The 24,686-nt window shown below is 37.0% G+C and overlaps 1 protein-coding gene across 11 annotated transcripts in view; it reads left to right on the top strand.

Moving 5' to 3' along the window:
• FCHO2 (FCH domain only 2) overlaps window positions 1-24,483 on the top strand; it is an 80,858-nt gene extending 56,375 nt beyond the window's left edge. For 3 of the 11 annotated variants that reach the window (XM_027634443.1, XM_027634442.1, XM_027634441.1), the window contains 10 exons: window positions 2,338-2,847; window positions 3,477-3,580; window positions 6,836-6,965; window positions 12,178-12,289; window positions 12,885-13,040; window positions 13,996-14,128; window positions 16,972-17,171; window positions 19,230-19,294; window positions 21,791-21,955; window positions 22,197-24,483. In XM_027634443.1, the coding sequence (XP_027490244.1) occupies window positions 2,338-2,847; window positions 3,477-3,580; window positions 6,836-6,965; window positions 12,178-12,289; window positions 12,885-13,040; window positions 13,996-14,128; window positions 16,972-17,171; window positions 19,230-19,294; window positions 21,791-21,955; window positions 22,197-22,219 (1,598 nt within the window). In that variant the 3' untranslated portion in view covers window positions 22,220-24,483. Of the gene's footprint in view, window positions 1-2,337; window positions 2,848-3,476; window positions 3,581-6,835; window positions 6,966-7,747; window positions 8,086-9,751; window positions 10,978-12,177; window positions 12,290-12,884; window positions 13,041-13,995; window positions 14,129-16,971; window positions 17,172-19,229; window positions 19,295-21,790; window positions 21,956-22,196 lie in introns of those variants that run through there. The other 8 variants (XM_027634445.1, XM_027634444.1, XR_003526203.1 and 5 more) reach the window with 7 other exon arrangements.
• The last annotated feature ends 203 nt before the right edge of the window (window positions 24,484-24,686 follow it).

Here is a 24,686-nt window from a genome sequence, read left to right as displayed (position 1 = left end):
CTTTAGTAATGTTCTTTTAGCAAAAATCCGTATTGCTATGTAACTCTTTGGGTTTTCAGTAGAACTTAGTCTTTCATTACAAATTCTTGTCCCTTAAAAGTTATGGTCTTAACAAATCTGGCTTATAGAATTCATTAGATTGTCTCATTCTCACTTAGGTAACTGGTCAGTAGTATTGCCTAGTGAATCCACATGTGTGATAACACATCTAAGAGTAAATTATATAGAGACAGATATTATTGGGATATTCAGAAAAGAAATTATGCTTTATCAAAATAATCTGTTTTGCTAGCTTTGATCTGGCGTTGCAGTCTGCAGAGAAAGGCAGAGAGTACTTAATTTGTTATGCTGGTGGTTGCTGCTGTATTCAGTGTTTATTGCTGTGCCAGGATAGGAAGTCAGAGCAGGTTAGGACATCTTCATACAGTCCCTCCTGGCAGCAGAACTGTGGAGGAAGGTAGTCTCTGATGAATAGTGACAGAGATCTGTTACATCCTCTGTAGCCGTATCTGGCAGGAAGTCATCTACCCTAGTCCTCATACCCATGAGCGTTATGCACAGAGCCCTAGGCTTCACTGAACATGATGAAATATGGTGTCCTGTGGACATAAGTCAAGTTTAGATACATCTGTGCCTTTGCAAACTTTATCTATTAAATAATTATTTCAAGGATTGTTGTTCTAGGACTTAACTAGATATTTAGCCTTGTGCAATAATCTGTGGAGTTAAGTAGAAAGTAAGTGTTCTCAAGTATAACAAATTACTAATACATTTGGGGAAAAAACAACTGGATCTATGTATTGGTTAAATAGAGTTCAAATGCTTACTAACCTGCAACTTAGTTCTAAAGACTTTTGAAAAATACACAACTTTGATCTGATTGTATTTTCCTTTAAATCCATGTTTTATCTTCAACTTGAAGATTCATGTAAGTAAGCTGATGCTTAAAGCTTTGAAAATCTCAATCCAAAACTTACATAAATTTTTTTGAATACATCATATCTGGATATAATGATATAGCATGCCTCACAGAGAACTTTATTTTTTTTACTGTTTAAACATTTGTTTAGCTATTGTTTCATAACTGTGTTAATCATTGAACACTCAAACTACCATGGCATTTGAGCAGACAGTGGTTTATGCAGCACAGAAGTTGTCTTTGGTCATCCATGAATAATCCTGCTTTATTAGAAGCTTAAGATAACTTTGTTATCTTGAACAAACACAACAGACATTTTTTTAGCCAGCTCTTGATAATGTAAAAATGCTTCTTTTTCGTTTTCTTCCTTATTTTCATCTCTACGTATTTTTAAAATAGTTTTTAACATTTTCACATTGTCTTTTAATAGGATTTATTGTAGTCTTTTAAAGCCTTTGAATAATATTTAAAGTATCTCTTAGAGAGGGAAAACTGTGTTAAAACTCTAATGTTTACGTGGACTCAGAGAATGTACTTGTTCATGGCAAAATGGCCATGGTCCTGTAGAGAGGACAATTGTACTTTTGATCTGAACTTTTAAATGTATTTCTGTTTTTTCATTTCCTGTGTCACTCTGCTGTTGCTCCTCGCTCTGCCAATCTGCAAGATGTTGAGAATTGCCTAACCTTGCGTTTTCTGCTTCTATTGTCATCTCGTGCAACAGGCAACAGCAAGTGCAAGGAATACTTGTGGAAAACTCATTTTTTCAGCAGTCTGAAGACAATAGGATGAGAGAGGAAAAACCCGGGGTGTATGATCCCTCATCTATATTGTTACTCATTAGGCACAGGTTGATACAGACAGAATAAATATCAGACTGGATCATGTAACTGCATTGTCTTCACTCACCTGAAAGCCAGTTCTGTTGGGCCTTTCTTTTACAAGTGTTAGGGCTAAGAGGACCAAAATGTTTGGAATGAACAGGATAGATTTGATTAAATAACTTGGAAAGAAAATAAAAGGAGAAAGATTTAGAGAGGAACCAAAAATGGATTAGGATGCAAGAAGGAAAAGACAAAGATGAGAGAAAATTAAATCACAGCAGGGAGGAAGTAAGAGGAATAAAGAAAGTCGTGAGAAGTAGAGCCTTAAATGAAGAGATAGACAATAAAGTCTTTTTTATGTGCTTGAAAAAGGGAAAGTGACGTTGTTGGCAGTATGAATAAAGTACATGTGATATGTCACTAGTGCTTTTTTTTCTTTTATTTGTAAGTGGGGGGATTTTTAGCCTAGTAGAGCAATTGTTTTTCATGCTGGCTAGTAATTCTCCTGCAGTGGATATTGAATACTTTTTTGAATATTGAAAGTTTTATCTTTTCAGTATGGTTCCTAGTTTCGATTCTTCCTTTTTCCTTCAGCTACCCTAAAAGAGCACAGTAGGAGCTCCTCCTCATCTACCACTGATTTGGCTGGGTGTAGAGTTTCTCAGTCTTTGCTTGGACACCAGTCAGATTCAGGGTCTACAAGCCCATCCTCACCAGACTTTACTATTAGCACTTTGTGCAAATCTAGTGTTACAGCAGCACCATCAGGGAGTACCAATACTTTATCCTGTGTTTCACGGCCTCAGAGTCAGTGGATTTCCTTTGCTGATGAACTTCTTGCAATTAGACACACAAGCACAGATGAGAAGGAACCCCACAGATTGCATTTTAAAACTGAAAATGCCTGCCTTGCCTCTTCTGCTTGGCTTGGGAATTCTGCCAACAGCTGTGCTTCTGAGGATCAAAGAGACCTTTTCAGTAACACTATATGCCATGAACAATTATTCATTGAAGAAACTGGCACTGCTGCTGAAATATCTTCCGCATCATCTTCAACATTACTGGACTATAGTTTAGTGTCCTCTTATGCTCATACGAATAAGGGTATGGCAAGCATGCATTCTGTACTGCTCTTTGCTAATAACTGACTACAAAAAGCGAGTTTTGGACTCATTTTTCTTTTTGTTATTATTGCTCACCTGATGCTAAAATTAACACGTGTTCTTACTTAGAATGTACTAAACTGCTTGCTAGCACCAGTTTCCTTGAAAGTTTAATAAATAAATAATGAAGTAAATATTCAGCTTGAAACAAGAAGAAAATTCAAATTATTCATTTAAAGGCATTGATTTCTCTTAACTATGCAGTGTTGTTTTTCTAGAAGTGGGGTTGTGTTTTTGTGGGATGTTAGACAGCAGTGAGATCTCAAAGATTAAATAATCGAATTTGCAAAACCAATTATTTTTACATACAAACCCCCATGACTGCTTGGTATAAAGTCACTAGCGAGCAATGAGAAAGCCCATGATGCTGTTTTTCAAGTAACTTTTCAGGGTATCACATACCACTATTTTAAAAGCACTTACGATTAGTGCTAAATCTTAGACTATGGCACTTGTAAAATAGGAGCTTCTAGTCAAAACATCACTTCCAGTTATTCTATTCAATTGAGTAAGTATTTATGTTTGGTGTGATCTTTTAATACTTATTTTTTTAAATTTGCTTTCTTCCAGCGAGGCCTACCACTCCTCTTTCTGTAGGCACCATTGTGCCCCCTCCAAGGCCTGCTTCAAGACCAAAGCTGACTACTGGGAAACTTAGTGGGATTAATGAAATAGTATGTATTGATTGGGTTTTGGTGGGGATTTTTTTGTTCTCCATTGTGACTTGATTTCCAGTACACCGTTTGTTTACACTGTTACTCTGTGAGTGGAGTCACTTTCTAGCCAATGTTCTAAGAATCACATAAGCAGATTTTCAGCATCGCCAGATAGGCATGGAAATTGTTTATGACAATTATGTTACTAGAACAGGTAATTCTTAACAGAAATACAAAGGTCCAAAACATAATTTTTGCATCAGCTGAATGTTTTTAATTGAGCAGATCAATAATTTGTTAATGAAAGGATGGCACATGCATAAGATTGAAATTTTCAAAATGTGAAATCCTAGCAAAGTTATTTACAAAGCTCCATTGATTTAGGGATACCATCAATGCTTTGGGGAATGAGTGGTATTGAGTAGATCTTTATCAGTCATGTGTTGACAAAAGTAGCCCTGCTGCAGCTTCTTCCTGCCCTTGGTGCTGAGAGGGGAGGTGGCAGATCACGGCAGTTGCCCATCAGGATAGTGAGAGATTGCACGCTGCTTGCATCTGCTCACTGCCTGCAGTGCAGGTTCACCTGCCAGTAAGGAATGTGGTAAAGAATGCAGATACCCAAACAGCCTATCAAACCAGGCCATACTTAATTTCTTCTGTGATTATTAGTACTCTGTGTGTTTCACTTGACTTACTGACTTGGAAAAATGTTCCTGTGGTAAGATCCTCTTATTGTATTTCAAAGTAGCAAGGTGTAAGGATAGGTACAATTTCAGAAGAATGCGTAACGGCAAGCTAGAACTCATTTCGCTAAGGAAGACTGCAAAATGCCTTCTCAAAAGGGTTAATTTTTTTTTCCCTTCTGCAGTCAGAGAGAGTTGCAGAGGGAGAGCTGTGTTATCTCTTTCTGCTGTGCTGGAGAGAGTTAACCCTCACAAACATGTACAAGGCCCCAGCAGCCCAGAGAAGGCAGGAAGGACAGGGAGGAGAAGACAAAAAAGCCCTGCAGAGGGTGAGGCCTTGCCTTTTCTCCCAGTGCTTCTACAGTACTGTGAGGTTTTTATAAGTTTTTCATGTTCTGGCCTTCTAAATAAACTTTTTGAATTCATTCCACTGCCTTGGCATTTCTGGGGATACCCGCAGATCTTACTTTACACAGGGTACTGTCACCTAATTCTTTTTATAAATAAAATTTTGATCTCATGCTTTGACAAAACTAGAAGATTTTCAAACTGTTTTGCTTTTCTGTAGGGTCAGAATAGGGTTCATTTGGAGATTCTATTCTCATTCCAATATAAAATGGGAGTAATTGCTCTCAGTCCAAGGAATCAGTTCTTCATGTCATCATTATTAAATGAAAGAATTTATCGGGTAGTGTTCTGCTGTAAAGTATGATCCTCCACAAAGCTACATTCATTTTATACTGTTTTAGAAATTGACTATTATCTGGATACAAGTGGGAGATTGTCAGTTGTCTTCATTATGTGTCAACTCCTTTTACAATTCCCAGTCTATCAAAGCCTCATACCCAGCAATAAGTGCAATAGAACGGGGTGGGGAGGAGTGGGGGGTGAAGAGTTACTGTGACGTCCCACCCATAAGGAGAAGGAAGCACCCAAGATTCATAAATGCTTGTGGCTGAAAGAAACAAAAAAAGTCAGAGGGTCCACAAAAACTCACAAAGCTTTATTATTAAATTATACATTTGTCATTGAAATTGGTATGTTGGTCCCTGACTTACTATACAAGCATCTGGCAATGGGCTTTGGATAAAGGGATAAGATAATAAGAAAGAGAAAAAGGAAGACATTAAGTAAAGAGGAAGAGAGAGAAACAAAGAGAGAAAAAAGAGATCGCCAGTCCTGGTTCCAGTGTCAGTCCAGCCAATGGCATGTCCAGGTTCATGGGGGCACCACCTGGGCTTCGTGGGGGTACCTTTTTTATAGATGTTTCCCCTCCCTGAAGACAGGTTTCTCACTTTCTGTGCAAATTAGTTATCATAGGCAGTCTGTTCTTTCAGATCTCTCTGGAAATGGGTCGGAGGGCTTAGTAAGTCTTGGATGGTCTTTATCCCCCCCTGCAGTCCACGCCCACTTCTCAGCCTCATTCCTACACTTGTGTGGTACTCCATTGTGCTTATCTCCAGGAAACAGAGCAAGGATGTTTGTCCTAGAAGAGTACTGTCCTACCTCTACATGACCCCTTCTTCAGCCACATCTTGTTCTTTCTCATGGAGAGTTATTACTAACAATGCTTGATTATTACTGACAGTCCTGGTCTGTTATTACCAACAGTCCTTGGTTGGCTCCACAGCCATTCAGCTATCGGTGTTTTAGACATACACATTAGTCCCTTATCTTCTGGGATTCTACAGTTACTCTGCCCAAATGATGCTTCAGGGTTTTCAGTATCTTTCAGATAGGTTAATCTCAATATCATCATTAGTTAAATACCTTAACACTTTAGTGAATCGTAAAACCATCCAGAGATCTAGAATGGAAGAGACTTTAAGTTCCCTAGGCCAACTTGCTTAAAGAAGGGCTGACTTCAAAATTGCATCAAATTGCTTAGGCACATGCTGAGTTTTAAAAATCTCGAGTGGGAGATTTTACAATCTGCCAATATGGCAACCTGTCCCAGGATTTAACTACAAGGTTGCAAGAAAGAATTTTTCCCAAAGTCCAGCTGAAATTTCCTTTGCTATAGCTCTTGCATCTCTTAGAAGAGCCTGATTGTGATTTCTTTGTGTACCTGCTTTTGCCTAATGAGAGACTACTAATAGTTCCCTCCTTAGGTTTCTGTTCTCCAGGCTGAACAAACCCGGGTCCTTCAGCCTGTTCCTCTCTCTCCTGTACTCCAGTCACAACTGTTTTAGTAGCCTTCTGCTGGTCTTACTTCCAATTCATTAGTAGCTTTGCTTTAGCTTTCTAAATCCATGTTCACTGCAGACATGCACAGTAGTCTGTAGTCTTAGGTTCTAGTACTGTGTTATATCACGACTATTGACAGGCTGCTAAATAATCAAATATATTAGACTTGACTACTCCATCAACAAAAATTATAATCTATGAAATAATGGAATTCATTCCAATGGAAAATGTGGGTTCTCTGTTTTACACTTAAAACTAAGGTAGATAAAACATTAAAGGAACTATGTTGAGAAACATTATGAAATTGATTGGGGCATGAAATTAAGAACTTTTCTATTTATAGTCCTTTTTTTGTCTCTTTAAAACCACTTTGTGTCATATTCTTGTAATCTCTTTTGTTCAGCCTAGGCCATTCAGCCCTCCATTGACCTCTAACTCAAGTCCACCTCCAGCAGCTCCTTTGGCACGTGCAGAGAGCATTTCTTCTATATCCTCTTCTGCTTCTCTCAGTGCAGCAAACACACCTACAGTTGGTAAGTTTAATTAACCATTTTATCTTATTTTAGAAATAGGATAACTCTACTACTGGGTTGCACCTGTTAGGAAAACCGTTTATTGAAGTTTGTTTTTTCATATGCAAGTCTAGGTACTTCAAGCATCTTTTGCAATACCTGCTTCTAAATGACACTGAGAGACATGAAAGTGGATTCAATTAGATTAGACCATAGATCCAATTATAACATGTTCTTTAGAAAAATATTATTTGGAATTGATATTCCATTAATTCCTATTTGGTATGCTTGTATATCCATCAAGTACAACATGTTATCATATATTTTTTCAGAAGATGTTATTATATAGGTGCAGAAATATTTTGGGATGCTGAAAAATTTGAATGAATGTAAAGGTTCATAAAAGTGAGTTCTTTTATGCTCTTTTAATTTAATTTGTTGTCCTGTAATTCCAGTTTCCAAAAAATTGTTCTAATGCATCTTTTTCTTCAAGTTAGTTAAGTATATAAGCTAAACAGAGGTGTTTAGTAAAAACAAAACAAACAACTAAGCAAAAAAGACTAAGATGAAAAGCTAATTCTTCTTACAACAAATGAAAAGGAGATGTATAGAGGTTTTTTTTTAGTTAGAGGGGTTTTTGTTAGGTTGGGGGGCAGTGGGGTTTAAAATATTTTAGCTTGTTTATGTAGTAGAATTGAATTGTTTCATTCCTGAACACCTCTTTAGTCCCAAGTTAAATAAGATTATCAAGTTATTGTTCAGTTATCTGTGAATGTTACTGATGCCAAGGATTCCTCACTCAGGCTTAGCAGCTCAGGAGAGCATTTTTGCAGCTGTCAGTGGGAGTTCTGCACTGAAAGCAATGCAGCTGTTTCCACCTTGTGCAGAAGCAAAGCTACTAAGTTCTGCTCAACCTTAGCTCCTACAGTTTACTGTACACCAGTTTCACAAATGCTGAGAGGCATCACAGAAAGACAACTGATATTTTGGTTGCCAAGTCCATCCAGGCTCACATCCTCAGGCCTCAGCTCTGGTGCCAAGGAACCAAAAATTTGTGGCAGGAGCATCAATATCCCCAGCTCTCAGTGTGTGCATGTTGTTGGAGACAGTGACAGAGTGAAATCATGAGGTGAGGGAGGAGGTAAGGAGGTGTGTGCTGACACCGAGGTTTGACATGGTTATTAATCTGGACTAGGAAAAATAAATAAGGCCCGTTCCATCTGCACTGACTGTATGAAATAGTCCTGGAAAAAGAGGAAGGTCAGTGCAGAGAGCTGAAAGACTTTGGGGCATGAGAATATACTCTGCAATACTGTATGTATTCTTTTGCACAGTCCAGTGTTTCCTGTACCCCGTTTGTCCTGAATAATGGAGAATTGACTCTTATTGTCTTTATCCAAGAGAACTTTAAGGCGTGCATAATTGAATGTTTCTTTTATGCTTTAGCCTTAATTTAATTTGTGAAGTATATTTTTAATACATTAATTTTTAACATCTATTTTTGCTTGAAATATTTTGTTTTCTTGCAATGTTTTGTTTCATTTAAATGTAATAGAGGATGATCTTTTGATTCGAAATCTTCCTACAATTGAAAAGCTTAGTGGGACACCACCAGGTATTGTACTCAAAGCAGATTTATGTCTCAACTAATCATCCTAATTCACTACATCTAATAAAATTGTATTTCTTTTGAAACAAGTTTCTCTAGATGATATCTGGCAGATACAAATGGCTTGAAATCTCAACTACTTAACAAGTTATATGTTTCTCAAATCACCGAAACTTGATATAACCACTTTTATATAATATAATCTTCTACCTATCCCCTTCCCTGCTCCGCAAACAAGCTGAAACTTGGCCTTGCTTCTTCAGTTTGTCATTACTACTTTCTTTCAAGTAAAATGAATATATTTTTAACTTGACAATCCTTATTCTCATAACAAGTAGGTAAAAATGTCTGTATATTTACATAGAATACAAATCTTTGAATACAGACATAATAAAGGTAACACTTTCTTAAAATAAATTTTATTTTCATGACAGCTGTTTAGCCAATATTAAAATTGTCTGAATCTTTTTTCCTAAACTTGATTAAAACCATTTGATGAGGTTTATTCATTTGCCCTTTTTATGATCAATGATGCAGTCTTTTGCTCTGTAGTTTTGGTCTGCACCTTGAGTGTGTCAATGCAGCCATTTGTATGGTTGTGTCACTAGCTCTTATGTCGGCACAGCTCAGGGGCTGGTAGTGGTGGTCAGGCTGAGGTAGGTGTCAGGGTGTTTAAGCCAGCTTTTCTGTCACTGCCAAAGGTGGTAGAACTGGAGCTTGGCACTGGACTTCAGCCTGAGCTGGAGCCATGACACCTTGGTGCAGCTCTGTGATATCCTGTTCCTCTGAGACCTCACAGCAGACATGGAAGACCCTGAAGCTGGATATTGCTGCATTGAATTGTATTTTCAGCAGCAAGGCAACAAAAGGATGACTTCCAGACTTAGATTAAGCAGTTATGTTTGTTTTATAGGATGGAATGATAGAATCATGAAGGTTGGAAAAATCCCCCAAGATCATCAACCATTGACCAATCACTACCATGCTAATTAAACCATAGCACTAAGTGCTCCAGTTGTTTCTTGAACACCTCCAGGGACAGTGACTCCACTACCTCCATGGGCAGCCCATTCGAAGTGGAGAAATTCTTCCTGATGTCCAACCTGAACCTCCCCTGGCACAGCTTGAGGCCATATCCTCTTATTCTGTCAGTAGTTTCCTGTGAGATGAGGCTGACTCACACCCTTGCTCCTTTCAGGTCACTGTAGAGAGTAATAAGGTTTCCTCTGAGCCTGCTTTTCTCCAGGCTGAACAACCCCAGCTCCTTCAGCTACTCCTCATAGGACTTACTCTCTAGACCCTTCATCAGCTCTGTTGCCCTTCTCTGGACACACTCCAGCACCTCAATGTTCTTCTGGGAGTGAGGGTTCCAGAACTGGACACGGTGTTCAAAGTGTGGCCCTCACCACTGCTGAGTACAGGGGAACAATCACTGCCCTGGTCCTGCTGGACACACTATTGCTGATACAGGCCAGGATGTCACTGGCCTTCTTGACCATCTGGGCACACTGCTGGCTCATGGTCAGTCACTGTGGACCAGCACCCCTGGGTCCTTTTCTACCAGGCAGCTTTCCAGCCACTCTTGACCCAGCCTGTAGCACTGCCTGGGTTTGTTGTGACCCAAAGGCAAAAGCTGGCATTTGGCTGTACTGAATTTATAGCAATTTATTTGTTTCCATTTATTGGTTTTTAGGAGAATGCATAGATTTTTATGAATAAAAGAGTGACCAACAGTGGAAACAGAGCACTTAAAAGAGAAGATATCTCATTTGTAATCTCTAAAATAGAACTCAAAGAAATACGTATTTGCTGTGATGTTTCCTAAAAAAAAGTAAAAACGATGTTACTATTTCTAATGAATTTCACTCTTCAGTCAAGAAAACAGTATTTGTCTTTTACCAATAGGAACAATAATTAATATATCTGCATTACTTGCATGATATTCAAATATCAATATAAAAATGTACACAAGGCCATTAAGTAAAAGTTTTTAAATTATTTTTTCTTCTTGTTGCAAGGTAATCCTATCTGCTCTGCAATTGTTTGTTGTTCCTTTTTAAATTGGGGGAAAAAGACAGTAGAATAGCTCAGCAACTGTATTACTACCTTCATTGAGTGCATATTTTGGCTTTAGTGAAGAATAATTCTAGAGTTCAGTATTTCATCAAACAGAACTTCTAGTGATGGATAACTCATTTTATTGCATGTTTGCTTCTTGAAATAATGATTTCTGGAATCACAACTCTTATTGGTCATTCTCAGGGAGAGAAAAAACTTTGGAGACATGACCTATGTATTATCTAACCTACTGTTCACACTGAGAAAAACTAAATAAATCTGTTTTGTAGCCAGCATCAGAATAGTTAATTCTTCTAATAATTTTTGGGTTTCAGCAGCTGTGACTAGATCTTTTTGATCTAAGGAGGCCTAAATGTTGCACAAATGTTTTCATGGTGCTGAGAAGTATTCTGAACATTTTACTATCTTAGGCAAGAAATTGTGATGTATGAGAGTGAGGTATGAGGTAGAATTAGACCAACTTCTGTCTTTTGCTCTCTTTTTGTTACTACTTCATTTACTTATCTCTGAATTTAAGGTTTAATGTGAGATATTAGTTCCTCTGTGAAGAACAAGGTCGCAAGTTCCTTTTTGCTTCTGAAAGAGCTCAGAAAGGACAGCCACTGTTTTAAAGTAAATAAGTTTAATTTACCATGAGCAGTATTGTGTAGAAGCATTTTGTTTCTGCTTTACAATATGAAAGAGAAATGTCTCAATTTGCTTATGAAAAGATGAAGATTGTGCCTCCTTTGTGGTAGATAATACTGTGTGGTACAGGCCACTTCAGCAATGGGACAAAAAAAAATTAGTAAGATGCTCTCTACTACACTGCTTCACTGATGAAAAAGACAAAACTTCCAATATTGTCTTTTATATTCAGTACACATGTAGAAAATTTGTGAAAAATAAAATCCAGTGACAACCTATTTCATCAGTTGTTTATACACATTTCAAAATGCCTTAGCATGAGATCTGAGTTGATTTTTGCATTTCTGTATTGGAATTGTGTTGTGTTGGCACAAGAAAAAAAAATGAAGACTTCTCCAACAATTTCTGCTTGGGAATTGTAATGTTTATTGGCTGAAAAAGTTAAAAGAATGTTCAACAGTTCACTTAGGTGGTGTAATATTGATGTATTTGCATTCAATTTCATTCTTGTTGTAAGTAAATTCTTTGCATTTCTATGACCATTTTATCATACATTTTTCCATACAAAAAGCATACAGTAGGGGTTTGTTTTTTTTAAAGCATTCTAGTCAATATCTTATTTCCTTTGGGTCTGTTGACTTCACTTTCACCAGTGACCATTTTAATGCAGTGTTCCTCTGCCTCATATGTATTTGCTTGTGTCTGTCTACATAATCTACTGATAGCCCTGTGTTCCTGATTGTACAATTGTACTGTACTATTTTTATGTATTTCTACATACTGTTCAAGTAATACTTCACATGCTACTGTGACCTTGATGGCAGTAACCTCTTGTGAAAATTACAGAGGTAGTCAACCATTCTGAAATCTATCACTAAGCTTTTTGAAAATTAAATCTATACACTGTATGTATTCTAGGTGTTTCACGTGGTCCCAGCCCTGTCAGCCTTGGAAACCAGGACACCTTGCCTGTTGCAGTAGCCCTTACTGAATCTGTTAACGCCTACTTTAAAGGAGCAGATCCCACAAAGTTAGTTAAATAGTGAATTGTTTTGAATGTAATAAGTTACAATAAGAAAAGACACTGAGTCTGTGTGTTATATTTTGGGGGAAAATGTAATACCTAAGGAGGGGGATTCAAAATGGGGGTTTTCCCCTGGTATAAATGACAAGAGTGGCTTATTGCTCTGTCCTGGCCTACATCCTGCTAGGAGTTCATATATACCTACTTTACAGAAATGTGTTCACACTGAGAATGACAAGGATATTTATCATGTGCTACATGTAAATTTGGACAGATATAAGCACCTCATTCCCTCTGTCACATCCCTTGCTATGCTCCTTAGGCCTTGCCTAAGCATAGCTGTACCATGTTTTCAAAGCCCAAAAAATATCCACCAAGACTACTGTATGCTTAAGCAGTTAAACTTCTTTTCTTTACTTATTTCATCTTACTTCCAAGTTGAAAGTGACAGTACATTGTCACATTGCTCTCATTTGAGATTGATTTTATGGTTTTAATTTAGTTCATCAGATAGTGCAAATACAATGTTTGCTTTAAAATTAATATTAAAACTAGGCAGTTAATGAGTTGCAATGAAACTGATGTTTTCATTCTCTTTTAGATGTATTGTGAAGATTACTGGTGATATGACAATATCATTCCCAAGTGGGATTATTAAAGTCTTCACCAGCAACCCATCTCCTGCTGTGCTCTGCTTCAGGGTAAAAAACACAAGCAAACTAGAACAGATTCTTCCAAATGCACAACTTGTATACAGGTTTTGTATTTTTTTTTTTTTTACGTAATTTTAAACTACATGATTTGTAAAATATGAGTTGTATGTGTAAATCAGAATACAGAATTCTGGTTGATTTACTTACATATAATTATTTTCTTGAATTAATCTTGTTCAGCTTAGTTCTCTGCACTGTCATCATTAAAAATCTCAGTGATTACTGGCCTTGAAACTTGTGCTGATATAACAGGAGCCATAGAAAATATTTTGTAAATGTAGCTGTGCATTGTATAATTTATATTTATGTATTTTATAAATTATTTTTATATACAGTAGTAACTATAGTAACTATGGTAGAAACAGGAGCCTTAAATGGAAAACAAATAGTAGGAGCCTTAAATGGAAAACAAGGAGTAGGAGCTTCACCTACTCTTATTTGTCACCTATGAGTATATTTTTAAACCAAATAATTGCTGCACTAATCAGATTCATTACATAACTGTCTCTCAGATGTGTAGCAGCATGCTTGGGAGAATTTGTAAGAAAAAAGTTTACTGACTGAGTAGGGTTATTGTTGAAATCACACTTGGGAGATATTGTTTTTTAAAAAAATTAGGAAAAGCTGGAATTTTTTAGCAGAGGTATGTTCCAGAGATATGTTCTATTTCATTTATTGGAGAAATTTTTTGAAAACTAGTTAAATGCTTTTAAATGCAGAATTTTTTAAATTACTGAAATGATGAATCAAACCATATGCATCTGGGTTTTTTTAATTTAATTTCATTTTGATCATTCATTCTTAACATAAGGAATGATACATACAACATTAAATTGAATTGCTGTTTGACATGACAGTTTAAAACTGAAATGTTAGCAGAACTGTATTTGACAGAGTGAATTATACTGAAAAAGCACTTTTTTCAAATTGTTAAAATGTCTAGTATTCTTGTTTGAGTGGTGTAATACTTCACTCCTGATTGGTGATCTTTCTTTGTAGTGATCAGTCACAAAGTGACTCCAGTACTAAGGATTTTTGGATGAACATGCAAGCTATTACTGTCTACCTCAAGAAATTATCAGAGCAGAATCCATCTGCATCCTATTACAATGTGGATGTTTTAAAGTATCAGGTAAACACTTTTTTTCCTTTGGAATTTTTTAAGGCATTCCAGATCTGATATCTACCCCAAAATTAAAAGAATAATTCTTTGTCTGCCAGAATGCAGATGAACTGTCATCCCTCATCTAGACCAATTCTGGGTATGTCACTGTTTACAATGCCTAGACTCTGCCTAGGCTTAACGCATTCCTGCTATGCTTCATGTCATTCATTTGGGTTCAAGACCTGCTTTAGCTTGCTTATGCATCGGTCCAATTCATGCTTGCAAGCTTCAAACACTGGGGGTTTTTTTATGTTAGCAAAATCAAATTTTCATTCAAGATTTGGTGGGGGCTTGTTTTAGTTTGTACTTGTACTGTCTTTGATTTTACAATTGCCTAAGTTTAGGATGCTGTAGCTGATGAATTTTAATATATGGTAATGGATTCCAACTGAAAGAGAGAGTAGGTTCAGATTAGGTATTGGGAAAAAATTCTTTACTCAACAGGGGGTGAATTACTGGCACAGGTTGCCCAGAGAAGGGATGGATGCTCCATCCCTGGAAGTGATCAAGGCCAAGCTGTATAGACCTTTGAGCCTGGTGTACTGAAAGTACACCTGGTGTACTGTGCCTATGGTGAGGGAGGGTTGGTACTATTTGTTCTTTAAGGTCCCTTCCAACCCAAAGCATTCTGTGATTCTGTCTGAGAACATATGACATTCTGACCTCTCACAGTATAATAAAACAGGAGTAGTCAGAATGGATTTACTAAAGGAAAGTCATGCTTGACCAAGCTGATAAACTTCTGTGATGACATAACTGCCCCAGTGGATGAGGGTAGGGCAGTAGATATTGTCTACTTAGACTTGAAGAGGGCTTTCAACACTGTCTCCTGCAGAATCCTTATAGAGAAGTATTTGAAGTGCAGGCTGGATGAGCAGACACTGAAGTGAAAACTGGCTGAACTGAGCTGGGCTCAGCAAGTGGTGATCAGTGGCATGAAGTCTAGCTGGAGGCCGTTAACTAGCACTAAACTCCAGGGGTCAATACTGATTTTACCATTTAATAGCTTAATTAATGATCTGGATGATGGGGCAGTGTACACCTGGCAAGTTTGCTGAAACCACTGAACAGAAATGACCCTCTAGATACACCAGAGGGTCATTTTGCCCTCCAGAGGGAGCTCAACAGGCTGCAGAAATGGGCTGAAAGGAATCTCAGGAAGTTCAACAAGCAGTGCACCTGTGGGGGAACAACTCCATGCAACCAACTGGAAAGCAGCTTAGCAGAAAAGGACCTGGGAGACACTATGTTGAACATGAGCCAAACAACCTGCCCTTGCTGCAAAGGCGGCAGATGGTCTCCTGGGCTGCACTAGGCAAAGTATTGCTAGTAGGTCAAGGAAGAGGATTCTTTCCCTCCACTCAGCACTGGTGAGGCCAACCTGGAGTGCTGTGTCCAGTTCTGGGTTGCCCATTGCAAGTGAGACTGGAGAGAGCTCAGTGAAGAGCCACAGAGATAATGATGGGACTGGAGTATCTCTCCGATGAGGAAAGGCTGAGCCTGAAAAAGGGAAAATTCAGGGAAACCTCATCAATATGTATAAATACCTGAGGGAGAACACACAGAGGACAGAGCTGGGCTGTTTTCACTGGTGCCCAGTGACAGAACAGAGGCATGCTGAAGCACAGGAAATTCCCTTTGAACAGCCAGAAACATTTTTCTCCTGTGACGGTGACTGAGCACTGGCACAGGTTGCCTAGGGGAGTGGTGGAGTCTCTGTCCTTGCAACTGTTCAGAAGTTATCTGCACGTGGTCCTGGGCAGCTGGTTCAAGATGGCCCTGCTTGAGCAGGAGAGTTGGACCAGACAACCTCTGGGAGGTCCCTGTCAACCTCAGCCATTGTGTGAATCAGTGAGATATGTTCTGGCTGTTAATAAAAAGCCTTTGTGAATATTCAAGACAGATTCACCTCAATGGAGAATGAATCTGGGGCAGGGATATGCCTGCAGTGAAATGTCTGGATATCTGAGACAACTGTACCCACAAAAACACCCTGAAAATAAGCTGTCAGTCTACCTATTCATACCATTGTAGTTTCCACATCCTCCCAGTATGGTCTAAAATCTTGGTATACTGAATCTACAAAAAGCATGTTAGGCACATAGAATTCCTGAGAAAGATGGAAGGAACAAAACATTTCTTTGGTTTGCTGAGATGAATACTGTGGATTCTTTGTGGAAAAATGAGGCACTGGTACATGGAAGCCCAGGCAGAGAGAAAAGGTTCTGGGCTGCCAAGGAAAGGTGAGAGTATGCACCAGGACATAGAAGCTTCCTCAGGTACGCTGAGAACATGGTAGAGGTGCATCAGGGCAGTAGCACAAGCTTAGCTACAGAAATGGCATTCAACCTTCTGCAGCAGGAAAATAATGCTTTGAACAGGTAAGAACTATTTTGCTGGCTGCCTGTCCCATAATGACAGGTGTTGTCGCCTGCTGCTGGCTGCTTGGGCAGCTAAATTGGCATGGCACACAACTGCTATGGTTGAAGTCATTTTGCTGCAAGCATGCTTGTGTAAGGCAGAACACAAGACAAAGCGTACAAAATGTTTAAAAGTAATAACAGGGAGGAACCTCATAGGCCAGAAGGAGTTTAAACCTTTTCTTTAACCATTTCATTTAAAATTAAAATAACAAAAATTCCTTTTGGCTGCAACATTCTTCAGAATTCTGTGATTAAGGACTCTAAGGTCAGTTGTTCTCTTGATATTTTGTCAGTATTTAGAGTTGTGTTTGTTACAGTCATCCCCTAATTCTGCCTAAAAGGGGAATATTTTAATTAAGCTGCTGTCAATGGTTTATTCTTTCACAGGTATCTTCAAATGGCATACAGTCTACTCCATTGAATCTTGCAACTTACTGGAAATGTGATGCTAGCACTACTGATGTGAGAGTGGATTATAAATACAATCCAGAGTCTATGAATGTGCCTGGTATGCTGTCTAATGTCCAGGTTGTGGTACCAGTAGATGGAGGAGTAATAAATATGCAGTCACTTCCACCTGCAAAATGGTAATTTTAATACTTTCAGTACTTTTTTCAGATTCATTTCAGTGCACTCACTGGTGTCATAGGCAAAAAAATTTCATAGGAAAAAGCAACAATATGTGTAGTTTTAGGTGTATAGACATTTTCTGGTCTGAAACAGATCATGTGTAGCTAGTTCACATAGACTAAAATGAGATAATATGCACCCATCCCAGATGTGTAATAACACAATCCCATTATGAAATTTCCAATGTTTGCTTTCTTTTGGCCAATAGATAGGATAGACAATTTTAATACAGTAATTTGAAATGGATAAAAACCAATTTGTGCATGTGTGTATAAATATATTCATATATATGGATTATATAAAGTAGCAGAAATGCAGTTCTTAAGAAGATTTCCTGATTGTTTAAAACAAACCTCAGTAACTGAGGAGCTCTCCATGAGCCAGTTCAAGTGTAATGCAGATTATGATCCGACTAGGAGCTATCTGCTACCACTTTATAAGCCTGCATTTAAAGTAACACTTGGAAGTGAAACACAAATCTTGAGTAGTTACGTTACTACAAGTTTGTGAAAACAAGCAGAGCAGTACAGCCCTGGTGCAAAAGCAGAATTCAATCGCTGCGCCTGTGTTTTGGTGTCACGTAAGAACTTACCCAGCTGTAATATAAATCCTGGACAGTTTATTTTAAAGAGGATCTTTTTAACATGAAGAAGTCAAAGAATACCAAATTGAAGGAAGTCAGGCTTTGTTAACATTGTTTCTTATAGATCAGTTTAACTTAAAAAGCAAGGCTTAGAAGAAAAATAAACCTCATCAGGTAGATTCTGATGTTTCTGGAGGCAACACATTTAAAGGTGATAATTGGACAAAGTAGTAATACAGTATCATTTTAAGTGAAAAAAAATTCAGGACTGAATCTTTCTTAACTTGGTGTTTCAAGGAAACATTACTTTTAACCAAGATCTTAAGCTTATTCGAAGCAAGGACAGGTTCAGAATCCTGCCTGAACAACATGACTACACTGTCTGGTGAAGCCCATCTCCCTGCCCATAAACTCCTCTATAACAAAGCCTGAGTGAAAGCAGGAACAGCCACCCAGAAGACCTAGTGTCAGCTAGGGAAGACTTAGTGACAGTTGCATTACTGATTCATCAGATTAGGAAATTTGAGTCCAAATTCTCTCTTTTACCTAGGCAACTACCAAAAGCCAGAATTTTGAGCCTGGTAAGCTGACCAAAAAATAAAAAAATTCAGTTATGTCCCAGGCAGCTCTAGTATTTGTGTTGTGCTACCTGCTTGGTCTAGTGGGTTGGGTGGTGGGGTTTTGGTCTTTTTTTAGAAACAAATGCTTTATGTCTTGACCTCTTGTGAGTAAGTGCTACCATCTGTGCTACTTATGTGAGCATTTCAGTCCTGCTGCATCAATGCCAAGAGCAATTTCAAACCTATCAGCACTTCATGCTGCTCACAGCTATAAGTTGTTGACTTTCCTTCGATGGAAGTGCTGGAAAGTGCTCCGGGAGTTAAAATGCCCTGTCAGCTTAGAGACTCTTGTGCTTGGTGCCCTTTGCTGCCCCTTTACAGTGTCTGAAGTTAGCTTAAACAGTGTGTCACTTACATCAATTAATTTTACTAGAATGGAAACGGAATAAATTTCATGGTTCCAGGACTCTCACATAGGGGAGAGCAATCAAGATTGCTCCCCCTCCTACCATCATCATGAAGCATAAGGCATAGCTTCCAAACTACTTCCAGGGCAACTTACCCTTTGAGACTGCAGAGGATCTTGAATTTTAGAGCCATAGGTGGGGACATAGGACAGTGTTAAATGTATAAAAAAGTGTTGTATAAGATGTATAAAGAAGTTTATACTTCTGAGCTTGCTGTTCTGGAACAATGGAGACACACCCTTCTCTTTTCCTCTTTTCCTACTGTAGTTTTCCACAGACTTACCTTAAAATGAGCAAATGTTTTTTATAGACCTCCATTTAGAAATGTCTGTAACATACCAGTGCAATCAAGGGAAATAATGTGCTAAAACTGGTGCCTATAACTAATTTGCCATTCTCTTACAGGAATGCAGACCAGATGAAAGCATATTGGAAAATATCTAGCATTTCAGAGAAGTCTGAGAATGGAGGCAAGTTATACTCTTTTGTTTTCTTGTACAGAAAAAATTTAATTGTAAAAAAATAATCATCGTAGCTTCTACACCCTCATGCCTCTTTACACATTTTCTCATGCTGTATCCTATTTAGCAGTTTGCTGCCTTGTCAATTAATTGTCTTCTGAGAGATTCCATTAATAGTGAGATGTCAAAATATAAATTTATTAATGAGCTATACAATGGAAAAGAGTGAAGTCCCCTGAAAGCAGTTAGCTCTAAAATGGAGTTTAGATCAGGTAGGAAATTATTGCATTCATGTTATTTGGAAGCGAGCAGTTATTCAAATGAAGATAGGTGTAATATCCACACACAGATAATTTAAATAAATTTGAAGAAGGTAAGTGGAAGAACTGTAGGAAAGAAAAAAACTAATTCAGAAGTTGTGTGCTGAGATAGATGATTCTTGACCAACATTTTGAGTCTTGGTTTTGACTATAATGACTCTAGGAAAAAAATGAATCTATGCACATCTGCTGAGAGTAGTAATTTATACAGTTTTGTGTAAGGTACCAATAGTTGTCCTCTGCCCAGCTGCTTTTCTCTGAGCTCCAGTTGATGTCACAGCCCTTACAGTCTCTGCAGGTGCAATATTTTTCTGAAGCAGTACAGGAATCAAAGGCAAGCATCTCATCCTCAAAGCCTCTGTGGAGAAATGAACTCTAGTGTAAAGGAAAGGCCTTTATCCTATTAAGAATTTAGTGAAGAGTATTGTGAAAGAACAGATTTGCTTGTAAATGTGACTGGTTTCATCTAAAAACCACAGGCCTGAAAAGGGAAGATGATCTCTCTTCCTGCAAAGGCTGCAAGGTTGTGATTATCATTCAAACAAAATCAGAGAGAATTTTTTTGGACAGAGGTGGTTGCTGTAGTGTAGTGGACTTAGTCCTTCACTGACCTCACAGTTCTTTTCTGTCTGTCTTCTATTAAGATTACATAGAAATAGCCCTCTTTTTTTCTCCCTCCTTTCCTTTTCCAATCTGTGCAGCTTCTTTTAAAAGAAAAATTTCATACTGAAAGACAAAGGCAGCAACTTTGCACCTGCAGAGCATACGTAAAATCGGCTGTTAGTGATATGATTTGAATCTTGTGTGTTGACAACAGACTTGCACATATTCCACTATTTCAGCTATATTCCCTCTCTTCTCACCATCTTTCTTCATCTTTTCTTTGAGTATATACACAATAATAATCTCAAGTTAGTGTTTAAGAGGAAGTAACAGTATGCTGGTCCTACACTTACAGAAACGGAGGGAGAAGTTGCACAAACACTGTCACTATTAGGACAAATGTCTTGAAGTCTTGATGGATAGTGATAAAATGTTTTGGGGTCTTTTATGGTTCAACACATTATGTAATCTGTCAGTTGGAGAGAGATAAACTTTCAAAGCACTTGAATATATGAGTTTCAGTACTTACAGTGGAAAGAAGTTCCAGTTTAGTCAAAACACGACAGACCTACTGAAGAAACAAAATTGGTCTTAAGCTACATTTATCAAAAACAAGTCACTGCATAAAAGACTTTAATTTAGTACCAGCTTTTACCTCAGTAACGTTTCAGTTACTAATTAGCTTTGTCCTTTAGCAGTTCCTATTGACTAGGAATAGCAAGTTGTTTTACAGAAGTAAAAATACTTGACATTTGTTATTCCATTATTAATTATTTAAATCTCATTTTTCCCAGCATACTTTTGCAAGAACAAGAAAAGACTTGTTTAAAAACTAGAAACTAGCAACAAGGGGGGGGGGTTTAAATGCCTTTCATTGACTACAGAAATGTACTTAAAGTAATTTTGACCTATTAATGCTTTGTAATAATATCAAGGTGACTACACTTCACCAGTGTCTCTGAAAAAATCAACTGAAATTTGTGAGGAAAAGTATTTAATCGGGCCTTTTCTTTATTAGGAAAAGAGTAATTTCTTTCCTCTGGGTACATTACTGTATAGCTGCATTTCTTTCAGTGGTTTTGTTCATGCACTTTCATGCAGACAGATCATGACAATTTTTAAGTATTCTGAAATACTTTCAAATCTGCTAGTGAAAAGCAGATACATCCTACTTATCTATATATCAGATAGTTTCTACCATGAGATAGCTGGTATTAAGTACTTACAGACCAGCAAACATAAATGATGATTACAGGGACCAATCAGGTATTTTAAGTCATTAAGTAATTACTAGGCTGTCTGATGCACACGTTCTGTGTATGTGTTCCTCTTTAAATCATTCACAAATGTCAGTGATTTAAATGTGTATTTTTTCTCTTTAAATCATTCATTGGTCATTGTCTTAAACAGAGTATTGGAAAAAACAGACTTGTCCTCTCATCTCTTTTGAAAATTTGTGTAGGACTGCCAATAGGAATAGATCTCAAAGGTCACAGTGTTAGTTACACTTCTTACTACTAAGAATTTTGGGAGATCTTTTTGTTCTTGCAAAACAACCAACTTTTCAGTTTTGTTTTTATAGGTTCTGGATCCCTCAGGGCAAAATTTGAACTTTCAGGAGGACCCAGTAAACCAGCAACACTTGCAGTGCAATTCATCAGTGAAGGAAGCACCCTTTCAGGAGTAGATGTGGAGCTTGTAGGCACTGGCTATCGGCTTTCCCTTCTCAAGAAGAGATTTGCCACTGGTAAGACACTGACATGCTTATATATTCAAATTACTATTATACATTCTCTACTGTTAAATTCTAAAATATGATACTGTTAAATGAGTGATGATGTGTAAATAGTTACTTTTCTTTAAAACATCTCTGACAAGTGTTTCATAGGTTTTTTGTTTTTCCATAGTTACTCAAACTGCTCCAAGGAAAGTACTGACAAAATGTGGTTTATCTACTGACTGCAAAAAAACCTACCTTTGTTTTTCAGGACGATATATGGCAGACTGTTGATGTACCTGTGAAAGTCATCGGATCAAAGGAGTGCAAGAAACCCACTCCGCCCTCTCTACTTTTCAAACACTATTTTAATACGCATTAATTTTTCCAAAATGTTATCTACTTTGAGGCTAAACTACAGAAAGTAAATGCACTTTTGAAAGTCAATTTGAAAACTTTTTATTACTTTACAATAGCACTGAAGTTAACTTCAACACTGTCTGTAAATGATCAACTGCAATATTTGGGAAAATTTGTTGACAGTTTAGTAAATTTATATAGATGAAGTCAAAATAGTAATCCACAGTTGTAATGAAAGTATGAAATTGTATGTTGTACTGTAAACATTAAACCTAAAATGTAGGACAGCAAGTAAGAAATATTTGAGCTTTCCATAACTAATATTCATTTTTCAGATTCTTTAATTGCCAGCTTTTAATTGCCAGTTTTTAAAGATAGCAGAGGCTAAGTCTTGTGTAGTTCTTCTGTCCACTGATGCCACAAAACCAGCTGAGTTAGAGATGTATAAAGGAAAAGTAACTTCATTCCCCTGTATCATATATTATTAACATGTAAGTTGTTTTATAAAGGGGTTTTTTTCCCTAAGTGCAATGTGTTACAAAATTGCAAAACACAGCAGAGATTTCCTTCTGCAGTTGGTAAATTTTTGGGGCGTTGTGATTGCGACGCTGTAGATTTTAATTTATTTTTATATGAATTGCATAACAATTGTGCCTTTCAAAAAAGCCTGTGCCTATCCAATTTGATATTCATGTGCCTCATTTCCTTTTTCAGAGTTTAGCTCTTCATGAAGAAAGCATGATATTTGTATTATACATACAATTTTATAAAAATCCCTTTCACTGGGATTTATTTCAAAGGCAGATTTGCAAATAATGGAGTTTGTTTTAAAAGATGTTTAAAATACTGCATTACTTCCTCATGGGGTAACCACAATAAAATGTGGCTGTAGTAAAGGGAGATGCATCATTCAGGACTCAGAAACTTTCATTACGTAACTTTATTGTCACCAAAGATGAGAATCCTGAAAAATTACTGAAGACAGTAAAAGCAAACTCTAAAAGCAAACAGCATTACTCTTCACTTTGACTGTAAGTCTTTAGACTTTGAGTGCTTTTGGGGATGTGTGATGTGAAAGTTCTCATAGTACTTTGGGAGGAGTATTTTATGGCAGCATTATGACAAATACTGACTTGTCCATTAATTTTTTTCTATAACTACCAATTTTATTATTTCTATTGTCATCTAATCTGCTTGCCACAGCCTAAGCAGAGGGAAGTGACATCATTAATATTTTTTAAAGCAAGTCAGTAATTTAGAAAATCTTCTATGTATTTATATTATCAAGGGTTTTTTTTTTAGTGCTGAAATCAATAGCATTGGGGCAAGAAAATTCAATAATCTTCATAGAGGAATTTCAAATTAATATTTAGAGTACTAGTATCTATTTCAAATTCTCTGTTAAAACAGTAAAACATGCTTGAGTTAATTAATGCAAAGCCAGTAGTGAAATGAACTGCTGAAGCTTTACAAGAAATTATGCCTTTGTAGAGGCTACACAAATTCTAATGTACACTACACACTTTTGCAGATGAGAATTCCATTGTTAATACTAAGAACATACTGTGCTGTAGATCTGATTGGAAGAGTATATTTGGCTCCTAATTTGCTAATCTTATTGATGGTAAATTTATAACTCCTAAAATGGTACAGTCTTTTTACTGGAATTTAAATTGTAATCTGCTTTGTAATCAAACTGATTAATGTGACAATACTTTATAAATGAAAACCAAACTGTTATTTCAATTTCTAATCAAGTATTACTTTAATTCCTAAGTTAAATGAAGTAGTTAATGTTTCAGCACTTTCAAACTATCCTTCATTCAGATGTTTTTACATAAATTTGTGTTGGGTGCAGGTTACAATTTTGAAGCCATACAAGTTTATATCGCATTTTTGTAAAGAAACTCAAGAACAATGTAAAAAGTACATGTAGCTATCTGATATTAAAAAGAAGTATGTAGCAAGCTGGTTCTTGCCTGTGTATACAGCAATATCCCTTGTAGCTGCCTCCTAAGAAAATTAATTTGTAAACACAACTCTAAAGGATCTGAATTTTTATGAATTGTTGCTACATCAGACTGTAAATTAGAGCATACAAGTTTATCTTACAAAAATTGTAAATACTTCAGAATTTTCATAAAATGTAAATTTTAAAAAATTTGCACCCATAATAAACATGTAATATATAATTTAAAGACTGATTTATATTGCCTGTACTTTTGCAGTTAGTTCCACAGATCTTCTAAGCAGTAGGTTAACACAACAAAACTATGCCTATATTGAACATTTTTAAATGTGTTAATTGATTTTAAGTGGTAAAGGGTAGAGATAATTATGAACTCTTTTATATATTTAAAACCACCACAGAGAAAGTGAATGGAAAGATGACTTCTGCAAA

The sequence above is a fragment of the Corapipo altera genome, unplaced genomic scaffold (genome assembly GCF_003945725.1).
Source record: "Corapipo altera isolate COAL_440 unplaced genomic scaffold, ASM394572v1 61411, whole genome shotgun sequence".
NCBI lineage: Eukaryota > Metazoa > Chordata > Aves > Passeriformes > Pipridae > Corapipo > Corapipo altera.
Note: the sequence above shows the minus strand (reverse complement) of the source record. Positions and strands in the feature narration are given on the sequence as shown.